The sequence below is a fragment of the Antennarius striatus genome, chromosome 17, assembly GCF_040054535.1.
Source record: "Antennarius striatus isolate MH-2024 chromosome 17, ASM4005453v1, whole genome shotgun sequence".
Lineage (NCBI taxonomy): Eukaryota > Metazoa > Chordata > Actinopteri > Lophiiformes > Antennariidae > Antennarius > Antennarius striatus.
In genome coordinates this window covers 19279866-19292132 of record NC_090792.1, presented here as the reverse complement: position 1 = coordinate 19292132, position 12267 = coordinate 19279866, and the positions used below count along the sequence as shown (strand labels likewise).

General features: G+C 48.2%; 1 protein-coding gene across 1 annotated transcript; it reads right to left on the bottom strand.

Moving 5' to 3' along the window:
• Positions 1 to 204: 204 nt before the first annotated feature.
• LOC137611280 (SLIT and NTRK-like protein 3) lies at positions 205 to 11725 on the bottom strand. The gene is made up of 6 exons (XM_068339385.1): positions 11684 to 11725; positions 11327 to 11578; positions 10965 to 11260; positions 9841 to 10749; positions 8449 to 8668; positions 205 to 2342 (listed from the first exon to the last, which is right to left on the bottom strand). Exons 1-6 carry the CDS (start codon positions 11723 to 11725, stop codon positions 1206 to 1208), a joined length of 2856 nt encoding a protein of 951 aa, XP_068195486.1. The 3' UTR covers positions 205 to 1205.
• Between the last annotated feature and the right edge of the window lie 542 nt (positions 11726 to 12267).

The following is a 12267-nucleotide window of genomic DNA, read 5'->3' as shown; positions in this document are numbered from 1 at the left end:
AAGGTTCCTCCGTAAAAGATAATAATTGATAGTTGATAGAAGTGTCAGTCATTTTTCCCAACAAAACAAAAAAAAGGAAATTACAGTCATCCTGGTTTGTGTCCATTTTTTTGTGTGTGTGTTTTTGCTGTTCAGTTTTCCTCTGAGAAATATTTAAAAATCAACACAACAACTTCTGTTTGTCCTGTGAAATAAAACTTTTTTTTGGGGGGGGGGGGTATATTAAGTCTGGCTGATGAAGAAAATCCAAACGCGTTCCCTTTTTGCCAAAAAATGTCCTCCTAAATGTGCGATCAGCCTCCCCTCGGGTTTTGTCTTTGCATCCAATGAAAATCCTTTTTCCCGCAGTAAAATCAAAAACCTTTCGCGCCGTTTTTTTTTTTTGTTTGTTTTTTTCGTAAAAACGAACCCACAAATCGCGAGTCTTTCGTCCGGACCTGTAAAAAAAAAAATTAATAAAAATTCAACCATGGCAAGCCAAAAAACGAAGCTAACTGGATGAGATGTGAATGAACTGAACTGCATACAAACAACTCCAATATCGACTGGGTACATCATTATTTTTGGCTCATCCAGGGAATGCATTTACTCGGCGGCTTCTGATTGGGTTTTTTCGGTCTCCGTTGGCGTCCATCGCTAGTCAAACCGCGTTGTTTAGATAAATAGATCTGTATTCATAGAAAAATAAGCATCGACCACGCTTGCTGGCTGTTCTTTGCTAAGGCACTTGGCTGTTTTCAGTCAACTCTTGCATCGTTTCTTTCCTTTACGTCCACCCGGCTCATTTCCGCATGATTGCCTTTTTTTTTTTTTGCGATAGTACGACCGTCGACGTCTACTATCGCCAACGCCCCGCCATTGCCGCCGCTTCCCGTTCGTCTTGGCGCTCACAATCCAGACGGAGCCTCGGTGATTTGTGATTGCGAGGCTTGATAGAAGGAAGATATCTTGTGGTAGCTGCAGCGGAAGTTTTGGCCTCCGGCGGGTACTTTTCTGGGATCGGGGTCGATCCTCGCCAACCGATTCACCAGTGGGTGGGGGGAACAAACAAAGACTGACCTCAGCTTGTTATCCAGGAATAAACGCAGAGTGTAGAGTAGTCCCTCCCCCCCTTACAGGATTCATTGTCACTGAATGATTCAACTCCAGCGAGGGAGATGATGAGGAGACAATAGAGGAAGGGCAGCAGGAGAGACGTTGGAGTCTTAGAACTGGTATGAACGGTCCAGCACCTCCATGTAGTCCGGCGTGGTCCTCAGTCGGGTTCTCTGCTCTCCCGCCGCCGGATCGCTCTGGCTGCTGATGTCGCTGCCCGCCGACGAGCTGGCGGTGGTGACCACCACCTGCTCCGGTCTGGCGTCATGTTGGGAGTCCTCGGGGTGAGGGTAGCGAGGTGGCGGTCTGGCGTACCGGTCTGGTAGGTCTCTGAACTCGGGCGCCGGGAGTCTGAAGAGGCAGTCGACCAGTTCCACCTTGGGGGTGGGGCCCTGGCTGTCGATGACGGTCGGGCAGAGGATGCCGTTCCTGTGGAGTCCGGCGAGGGGTCCCATCGCTCCGGAGATAGTGTTGATGGGTGTTGAGGACACCTCTAGCGTCCACTCCCGGTCCTTCTCGGCGGCGGCAGCAGCGGCGGCGGGGCTGTAACCGCCATCGCCATCTTTGGAAGCTGGGAACGTTTGCGACTGTCGTTGCGTTGCGTCTAGCTCGTCTTTGTAGACCGGATTGCCGCAAACGTGTGATGTGGCGCCTGGGTTGGGACTTTTTGGCGCCGCCGTCGCGGGTAGGATAGTGTCGTAGACGTGGTTGTGTTCAGGCGCGGGTGGAGGCGGTGTCTCCGGCAGACCGTGGTGATGATGGTGGTGGTGGTGCGTCTGCTCGGTGAAGATCCCGCACTCCATCTGGATGCCGGCCAAGTCTACCTCTCCCTGGCGACGGAACGGCAGCTTGTCTCTCCTCCTCAAGGCGTAGGCGATTAGCGCCGCCGCGGCGAAGAACGCTGACACAAACAGCACCAGCAGGCTGAGCACCAACACCGACAGAGGGATGGAATCCTTCACCGTCGGGATCAGGGGGCCCAGTCCCCCTCCGGGGTACCCGACCGAAACAACGCCGTCTATCGCCGCCGAGGTGGCCGTCTGCTCCTCCTGTTCCTTCTCCTCCAAGGTTTCCAGCTCGTGGCAGAGCAGATCCATGGGGAGCGAGCGGAGGTCCACGCCTTTGGTCTTTTCCGGGGAATGGCAGACCACCTCCCCGACCACCACCACGGCGCTGAGGCCCTCCAGCCAACGCTTGAGCGGCGCCGCATCGCAGTTGCACTCCCATGGGTTCTGCTGCAGGTCCACCTGGAGAAACACAAAACGCCAAAGTGTGACGTCACCATGGAGGGAAACACTCCTACTTCCTGGGCTGCCATGATTGGACAGATAGTTTAGCGTTAATCTAGCATTCGCGCATCGACACTTGTGACTTCACCTCATCGTGGATTTTTGGTAGGCACGATTCGTTCATTTTGTCACGTGATGCAAACATGTCGTGCATTTCACGTTGCACTGTGTCTTATTTTGAAAAACTCCTTTGAAGAGTGTCACAGGTGACACAAACTGTATATAGTTATGTTAGAAGCCTATGGCAACCTTTTTGGAGCTCAAAATCAATTCAATGAACATATTTGTGGTTTTTATGTGCGATAGAATACAAATTTTCCATTTTCGAATTTGCTTGTGTCTATTTTGCCCCAATATGTCAATATAGTAAGTTATAGGGAAGTAATAACTATCTCTTCATATAGCTGAAGGTGTGCTGAAGATAAACATACCAAGCATGGGTATGTTAAATCATTTTTAATGTGGTATATAGAGACAAATATCAAAAGTACCAAAAAACAGCCAAAATAGGTCAGTCCTGACTGATGACATCATCCTCAACGCGCCGCAGCATCCATCTGACTCTATCTAGAACCCGATCGCACAAGTGGCGCAAAGGATTATGGGAATTTTCCGTAACAATAAGGACCGGTTGGATTTTACGTTGTCGTTTTTTTTTTTTTTTTTGACAAAGCAGGTGTTGTGATGCAACTCCTCCACCACCACCCCCCACCCGCCTCGCCGTAATCCAGCAGGCTTGCCGGCGGAATCATTTTCTGTTCCTAAAACAAACTCAAATATTCACTTTGCCACTCTGTGAAAAGGCGAAAGCAGATTATGCACAAAGGGAATCACTTACATCACGCGGCATTGTCTGCAGAACCGATCTGTTCCGTATCTTCAGCAATGAGAGCTGATATTCTCTCTGTCACACTTTCAATGGGCTTGCATACATAAACGTTGTCATGGTAATTCGGTTTGGCCTTCTCCCTGGCTCGCAGAAAGGAGATGGATGCCTTTCGAGATGATTCAGCATCGCCTCGCAACAGGATGCTCCTTTACGTTTTAGGGGGTTACGTTTGCGTTTTGATCTTCGCATATTTGCGCCCGGATAGACGAGTAGCAACACAATCTGCCGCGGGGGGCCGGATGGGATGAAGTGTCCACGGAGAAGTGAAATGTTCCCAGTTTCAGCGAAAAAACAGGGGCCGTAAATTCAGAACGAACGCCCGTTACAAAAAAAACCACTGACATTTAAAATAAACACTCCACCGTCAAAATGTCAGCTTGTATTTTGCAGTTTCGTGATCGTAGCTATAATCCTCCATCTGTTTGGAATTCCTGAAGCGTTTTATTCCAGATATTGTTTGCGTGCCAATCCTGGGTGTGTGTGTGTGTGTGTGTGTCTTTTCAGAGCATCTGCCCAACGTTTCCAACAATCGTACACCTGGTTGCCCGGTGTGCGATTTCCTGTCAACCCATCAGTCGCCCTCTTTGTCGTGTGGGACATTATAGCCCTTCAGTTCGCCTGACAGGTGTTAGTCACGTAGACGGTTGCGGTGCGTGTATTTTTGTGCACACAAAGGATTGTAGTAAACCCCACTTACAAAAATGTTAATGATGCGGCATCATTAACACAAAGCGCACTTCAGTTTTTAAATGTTAGCGTTTTCCTACGCGGCCCTCGCTGCTTGGGGTTTTTACTCAGCTCGGGAGACACACACAAAAAAAAATCCTCTTTTGTCAGATAATACGATTAGCCTGAATTAATGGAATCTGTTTTTGGGTGGAATCTGCCAAGTAAATTTGCTTTTGTGGTTTTCTTACCATTATGATGGGGGGCTCAGAGATCAGGCGACGGTGGACCAAGATTTACTCAAGAGCTGTAAAGACATGACATGGCGAGGGGGGTGGGGGGTAGGGGTAAAACGCGGGATGCTCCGGTTGACCACTTTGCCCAGATAGTGTCATCCTGCCAGGCGTTAGAGATGCTCCACTTAGCTCCCAGAAACAGTCGATAGAAGCAGCTTTTTTTTTTTTTTACCCGCGCCAGGCCTCCTCCTCCTCTTCCTCGCTACTGAAACGCCACGCAATCATTCTAGTTTTTTTTCCCCAAGTAAACGTGTTTATGGGAGAATCACCTTCACGGGGCGCCGTATCGCTCAGGCCAGAGGAGCGAGTCAGAGCAATTCAGTTATGGATAATCACACACTGTTAGTTTTCATCGGCGTGCGATGCGGAGTGGATTACAGTGGAGGCTTGTTTTTTTTTTTTTTCTTGTGTTTTTTTTTTTTTTTTTTTGAAGTGTTGTAATTTACTTTGGTAGTGCACTCTGCCTGCCTCGTCGACTTCAACTTCAGATAGATTTCCTATATTTTTCCGGAGCAGACATCAACTTGAACTCGCTCTATCCAGCCGTTTGTGCTTAATGTAACTGTAGGAATAGCCGCAGTAAAGAGCAGAGAGCAAAGACCAAGAGTTTCTGCTCCATTGAGGCCGTCGTCAGCGGTGGAATTGGTATCTCGGCCTTGAACTCAGGAGCTGCGGCCGATCTTGAAAGCAGCACTTGATCTTTTATTCCGGTGGGGGGTGGGGGGGGAGGAAACAAACGCCGACTTTGTAATCCTGCCCGCGATACGTATCTGAACCTTCTGTGTTAAGATAGTCTAAAAGTGGTGTCCAAGGATGTAAACATGACCTCACAAACAAATAAATAAACACGAGAAAGTGCATAATAGATTTCAAGAGGATTCCTTCTCTTTAAACGACTGTAAAATGAAAAATCCCCCTTTTTAGTTACAATTTTATGTCACAAAATGCCAAAAAAATTATGTTGGAATGAATATATCACTATTAGAATAAGTCAAGGAAGGTAAATTAATTCAATTTATATAAAACATTTTGACAGAATATGTTGAAACCCTGCTTACATTATATTTAATCTCCTTTTACGGGCAGCATGTTTTTAAACGGACTTTATTGGCATTTACTAAATTAGAAATAACGAGACTCGTCCATCGTCCGTCTTGAAATAAAAGATGCATCGGTATTCCTGCCAAAAGACGGGTCAACATCCACGACTTCTAAAAGCCTCATGTTTCGGGGGGGAGTGGGGTTTATTGAGGTCCCGTTGCGATGATGTTTTCGCCGCACTCTGTACTTTTAAGTGAATTATTGGCTGATCGTCGCAAAAAAATATAACAATTGTTTTCAGGGCATAAACATATTCATTGGTTTGATTTGTGGTCGGGAGATATTTACTGTGTAAGGATATAAACCTGCCAGTTGAGACTCGTCCATAAGCAGAAGACGCGCCGTTAATCATTTCCCAGAGTTCAATTAAATTATATCAAATCGGTGTAAACACCATTAAGACTGACATCAGTTCTGCTCGACTGGACAGTCTGAGCTACCTGACAGCGGCTAACCTCCTTAGCATCGACCCTGAAGGACCCCACGAACTAATCCACCAGAGACAGGAAGTCCCTCACACACACACACACACACACACACGCAGGAAGTCCTTCACCAAAAACAGGAAGTTCGTCTTAAACTCAGTTTGTTAACATTAGAAATGGAAATTCTCAGGCCTTATTTGTCAAACAGTAATTTAAGACGTAAAAGCTAACGTAAATTCAGTTGTTCGCATCTCTGAAACTACTTTGTTCAGTTAAAATCTAAGTTAGCGTAGCTAGGATAGCTTAGCAGCCAAGCAGCGACCTGTTTATAACAGATTTCTCTATGAAATAAGTGTTGTTTTTTTAGCTTTTTACAAATTTATTAAAATTGATCCATGAAATTGAAATTAATTTGATATTAGACGGTCGACAGAGAGACTGTTGGAAATCTCCAGGCGGTTTCTTCCCATTCAAACTCAAGTGTCTGGTAAGTGAGACCTGACACACGTCTGATTCATGCATTTGCAACATGTAAACACGCGGTGTTTTGACGTGGCCAGGATGGTGTTAGTGTATCCAGAGCTGCCTCATGCCAAGTTAAGCAAACCCACAGCTAGCATTTAAAACCACGTGTTTATAACAAGCTGTTTACGACTTATTAACACAAATATGACTCCACAGATGGAGGAACTGGATGTAGCTTCTTGAGAGTCAACCACAATCTACCTTAAACTCTTTGTTCAAAATCTGCAAAAAAAAATTTCGTCCAAATCCCGTGACATTTTGAAATATTTTTCAAACAAACCAACATAAGCACAAGACGACATAACAAACAGGATGTATTAATTAAGGCGGGCTTTGGAGGTGCCAGTCGTCTAGTTTGTTGTCTGTGGATAGAATCATGTTTTCCTGTCTTTCTCCTAATCTTCGCTAAGCTACGTTAAGCTAACAGGCGGCAGAGCAGCGAACTGAAAACATTCCAACTCTTGTCGCTGACTTGTTTTCATCCTACCGGTACGCAGATTGTGTTTCTACCCGACATCACACGAGGTGAGATGAGACTGTGTGCGAGAGTCTTCATCGCAGCTGGCAGCGACGCGCCAAGTGGCACAACCTCTGAGTTTACCCCGGAACGACATATGTATCCCGGAACATATTTCTGGCATCCGCTCAGGCGCCGGTTCACCTCACGCAACACTCATCGCTGCTTCTGACACTTCAGTTCGCTCCACGTAGGGATGACGCAACCGTACAATCCTTCACCCGGCGGTGACGATGACTGCTGTACTCTCGCCTGCTGCAGCTTCATCATTATCAAAATGAGCTGTTTTTTTTTTGGTGTTTTTTTTTACACCAGCTGCAAGTGTCAACCCCGTTGCGTTACCCTTTGGTTTTTACTGTGCAAACTTTGGCTGCAAAATCAGACGGCGATGCCAAAAAAAAAAAAAACCCTCCAACTTCCCCTTGCCGGCTTCAAGCAGGCCAAGCAGGAAGTCAACAGGTGATTTCATTGTCATATTATTTCCTGCGGTTCTCTGGCGGCGCCGGTGTGGATTTGCCAGAGTAATAACAGGCGGGTAAATGAATGAATTCCACTCATGTTAGGCACCTCGTTTGGTGATTACGCTGCAGTCGTTTGATGAATGCTTTAACACTTTTTTTGGACCCCGGAGGGGGAGGCTAGGCAACGGCACAAAAACACAATGCAGTTCCACTCCGTTGCACAAGCGTCTTCCTTCCCTCGTGCAAAACCTTCAGAGACTATCCCTGAACCGCACAGCCTCACCCACACTACCCTACCTACAATCAGGATTCTTTCAAGGAGCGACGCAAAATTGGAAATTCACAATGACATCCAGGCTAATCCACACCCACCTCTACCTCATTCTACTCCGGCTGTCTATGAAAAAGCTAAATTTGCTGAAGTGAGAGGAGGAAGGATGAAAATAATAATAAAAAAGAAACTGTAATGCCTCAGGTTTAGTTCTAATGGGCACATTGTGTACAGCATCCAGTCGCACAATGCTGCAGTCAGATATGCGAGGTGAGGTCTGACGTAAACAGTGAATCTAACACATCCTGTCTGCCGGTAGTCTATTCACCGAGAGCTGCATTAATTACAACCAGCTCTGGAGAAACTTGAGGTGTTCTCCACTTTAGCTCCTGATTTATGAAGACTGCTTATGCAAATCGAGTCAATTACAATTTTCCAATTAGAATACCTGAGGCGCAACCGTGGTCCCACATGCCATCGCCGAGCTGTGGAGACAACAGAGGATACGGGATGATGGAAGGAAAACCACAGCTGTGCCACAGGCCAGGAGACCAGGGGGCTGCCAGACGCTTGAAACGTAGGAGGGGACGATTTGTTTATTTCATCCAGCTGTGATAATGCGATGTGACAAACTATCAGTTATTTTAATCCCGCCGTTTGACATTCCAATCCAACATTATCCTTGTAATTATGCACATTTTTGGTTGAGTAAATCAACAGGGGCGATCTAATTCAATCATCTCCGTTTTTTCGTTCAATAAACCTCACGTTCGGCCTCAATTCGCCAAAAACCCTCCAGCTGACAATCTGACTCATTCTCACTCCGACGTGTTGGAAGATCTGGAGCCGTTTTTCACGCCTGCGCCCGCCGTGTAACTCAGTCGGTAATGCTGTGAAAGGGTTTCGCACCGACCTGCACCAGTACGTTGAGGTGCTCCAACACGCCCGCCATGGGAAGCTGGTGGAGGTGGTTGTTTCTCAGGTTGAGACGAGCCAGATTGACTCCGGAGAAGACGCCCAGAGGGAGGCTCTGCAGCAGGTTGGCATTCAGGAACACCAGCTCGAGGGACGGCATGGAGTCGAAGGTCCCCGGATCGATCTCCTGGATCTTGTTGTACTCAAAGTAAAGGTACCTAAAGAGAGGAGAGGAGTGTTACAGCAGCTCTAGGACATACCAAAGACCTGGAGGGAGACTAGGAGGTGAGGCTGGTCAAACATCAAGGAGATTTTCTGATAGTCTGATAGAATGAAGGGGAAAGGCAGTGGTGAGGACAGCCGTGATGGATTAGAGACAGTGGTGAGGACAGCCATGATACATTAGAGACAGTGGTGAGGACAGCCATGATGGATGGATTAGACAGTGGTGAGGATTAGAGACAGTGGTGAGGATTAGAGACAGTGGTGAGGACAACCTTGGTGGATGGATTAGAGACAGTGTCGTGAAGACAGTAATGATGGACGTTTCCGAGACAGTGGTGAGGACAACCACGATGGACGGATTAGAGACAGTGGTGGTGGACGGTTCCGAGGCAGTGGTGAGGACAAACATGATGGATGGATTAGAGGCAGTGGTGATGGATTAGAGACAGTGGTGATCAACTGATTTGAATTAAGAATTGAATTAAGAATCTCCAGGCTGGCTGGAGGTGTCCGTCTTGAATGCCAGATGTCTGATTTACTTCCTGTGGATTGGTTTGAATGGCGGCTCGTTCGCCGCGGAGTCGCTAACAAAGGCTAACGAGAGGTTAAGAGGAAGACTTTTTGGATGCCCTGAGAGGATCTCTATTATTGATTAATAGTCATATTAATGGCTCTGCAGACGAACCTTATGGAGGAATCGAGAGATCGTGCACTGGAACACTAAAGCAGATGGAGGATATTCAATGTGCTGAAACGTGTTATTTTGAGCTTAATCTGACAATGACACACCCCCATCATTCAGACGTCTCCTCCTTATAATAAAAATCAAACTCCTGGCATCATTCTGACGTCTCGTCGCCTTATCAACACCTCTGTATTTAAGCACAAAAAGCCCATTCATTTTCACGTCGTCACTCATTCCAGGCTTACACCGCAAATAAAGCAAATAACGCCCCCAGAAGAAAATGGGCACCCTTCGTTTCAGAATAATCAGAATGTTCTAAAGGGTGCCACTCCGGCAGTGCAGCGAAATTAATATCCACATAGTAATAAACAAATTTCTCAATACCTAAGCTGTCAAGTGGGTTCAGTTTATTAATTTGATGGAAGTGCAGCAAAGGCGGCGATGCTTGAAAAGCGGTAATCCCAATGTAAAGGATCCTACCGTAGATTCTGCAGCCCCAGGAACATGTGGGGGCTGAGTCTCTCCAGGTTGTTCCCGTTCAGGAAGAGGCTCCTTAGGCTGGTCAGGCTGGAGAAGGCCCCCTCCTGGAGGTAGGAGATGCGGTTGTTCCCTAGGTGAAGAAGGTCCAGGCTGGAGAAGTTCCAGAAGTCGGTTCGGTAGATTCTCTGGATTAGGTTCCCGCTCAGGTACAGCTTGCGGCCGTTGAGAGGCCGAGGCGTGAGCTGGGACACGTTGAGGAAGCCGAACTCCTTGCAGTTGACGGTCAGACCCAGATCCGTGATGTGCAGGTTGCAGGTGCATCCCAAGGGGCAAATGATGGGTATGGGGGGTCTTGTTTGGTAGCCGGCCACAGGGGGATTGTGGTTGGTGCAGCGAGTCGTAGGGGATATCCTGGAGGCCCGTGGCCGTAGAGTCGGCCTCGGATGCCTCTCCCTGTCTTTGTGATCCACTGAGGAAGAGGAAGTTGAGGAGGGATGGGTGTTCTGGCGGGAGCCGTGGACCATGGATGAAGGTCTGGTCGGTCTGACTCGCCCAGGATGGGAGTTGGGTTTGGTGTTAGGTGGTGAATGTTGGGGTTGCGACGGACTGCCCGCCTCGGATTGCAACTCTTTATCCGGAAGGTTGGCGCACAACTCCTTCCGGGGGATTTCCCTCAGGTCTTTGCCGTGAAGGTGGAAGGGGTATTCGCAGGTGACGTCCCCGACCACGGCGGTGTAGGGGATCTGACCCAACCACTGCTGGAGCTGCACCGCCTCGCAGCCACAGTTCCAGGGATTCTCCTCCAGCTGCAGCTCCATCAGAGATCGCCCAACGTACTCCAGGGTCCCGGCGTACGCCAGACTCTTCAGACGGTTCCCCCGCAGGTCCAGATGAGTCAGAGACACAGATCTGGGGCAGGAAGAGGAGGGGATGGTAAGTGAAAATAACAGAGAAATCTGTTTTTTCCCCCAAATCTGATGATTAATCCAATAGTTTGAAACAGAAACATTAATCCAACAGCAGTAGCGACTGGCTAATTGGGTCTGACGCTGATGTTTCTTCAGATCGGGTTTCGCCAGTAATTCACAAGCTTTTTCAAGCAGCCGAAATATTCAGACACTAACCTGAAGAGATGAGCAGGCAAGACGGGGATCAGGTTGTCATTGAGGATAAGAACTCGCAGCTTGAAGAGGAACCTCAGAACGCCGCTGTCGATCCGTTTGATCACGTTGTAGTCGGCCTGCAGGTAGAGGAGGAAATGCGATGAACTTATAATTGCAGGAATTGGGAAAAACAGGCTGAAATGCAGCAGGGGAAGCCGAGTCGGTCCCCGTTTTGGAGGCGCACAAGGATCCTGTGATGATTCTTTGACTCCCACCGTCGACGACTTCATGTTATGGCGACTCTTATCTACTCTAATCTGGGGCGACTTCGTCATTAACCTGTCCGTCACGCGTAATCAGATGGATTAAAATCCTGAGCCCACCTGGAGGTATTCCAGAGCCTCTAATCCAACGAAGGTGTCGTTCCTGAAGACCTCCAGCTTGTTCTCGTGGAGGTACAGGCGCCTCAGTTTGGCCAATCCGTGGAAAGCTCCCACTCGGATGTCCTGGAGTGCATTGTTGCCAAGGTTTATCGACACTGCGTTGCCAAGGTGCTGAAACCCGTTGCTATAGAGACGCCTCAGAGAGTTCCTCTGGAGGTTGAGTTTGAAAGGGCGGACCCACGAGTGCGACACCTGAATGATTAATTACAGGTCCGATTAGTTATCTTATTAATTATATGAATTTAGCATTTAGAACCAGGCGTGAGCAGGATGTTAGAGGAAACGAGGCGCCGGAACGCGGGTACCACACCTGGCTGACGTTGGTGAAGCTCCGCCCATCGCAGTGCACGTGCAACACGCCTTCTTTGACCTCGCACGTGCACGGGTCGAAGCACGGCTCGTCCACTTCCTCCTCCGAGTTGTCGACCAGAGGGGTGTGTGTGGAGGTGGGGGTAGGGGTGGGGTGTGTGTGCGACGCCCAGGACAGACACACACACCCCAGCAGGGCCACGACGGTCAGATCAACCCACTGCATCCTCCCTTCAGCGCAGCAGCCGGGGGCTACGGGCCTGCATCGGCCCTTCACTCACTGCACTGCACACACACACACACACACACACACACACACACACACACACACAGTCAAATGAGGGCAAACTGCCAGGGAGGCAACAGCAGAAGTCAGTTCAGGATGAATCAGATTGATGATACATCACTCGCATACTAAAGCAGTCAGAAAATAAATGAAATCACACAGACTGGAGTGCCACAGGCAGAGAGGTACGTTACATGGGAATAACGACGCCTGAGCCGAGAGGAGGTCACATTTTACTCTCATATGTATAAGACGCATTCCTGCAAAAGGGGGGAAAAAAAAAAAA

Excerpts from the sequence above, each read along its gene's own strand:
- LOC137611280 (XM_068339385.1), bottom strand. The coding sequence starts at position 11,725 with ATGGGCGGAGCTTCACCAACGTCAGCCAGGTGTGGTACCCGC. Across the intron at positions 8,669-9,840 it reads CTGGGGCTGCAGAATCTACG|GTACCTTTACTTTGAGTACA; the intron begins GTAGGATCCTTT and ends TCCTCTCTTTAG. Across the intron at positions 2,343-8,448 it reads ACCTCAACGTACTGGTGCAG|GTGGACCTGCAGCAGAACCC; the intron begins GTCGGTGCGAAA and ends GTGTTTCTCCAG.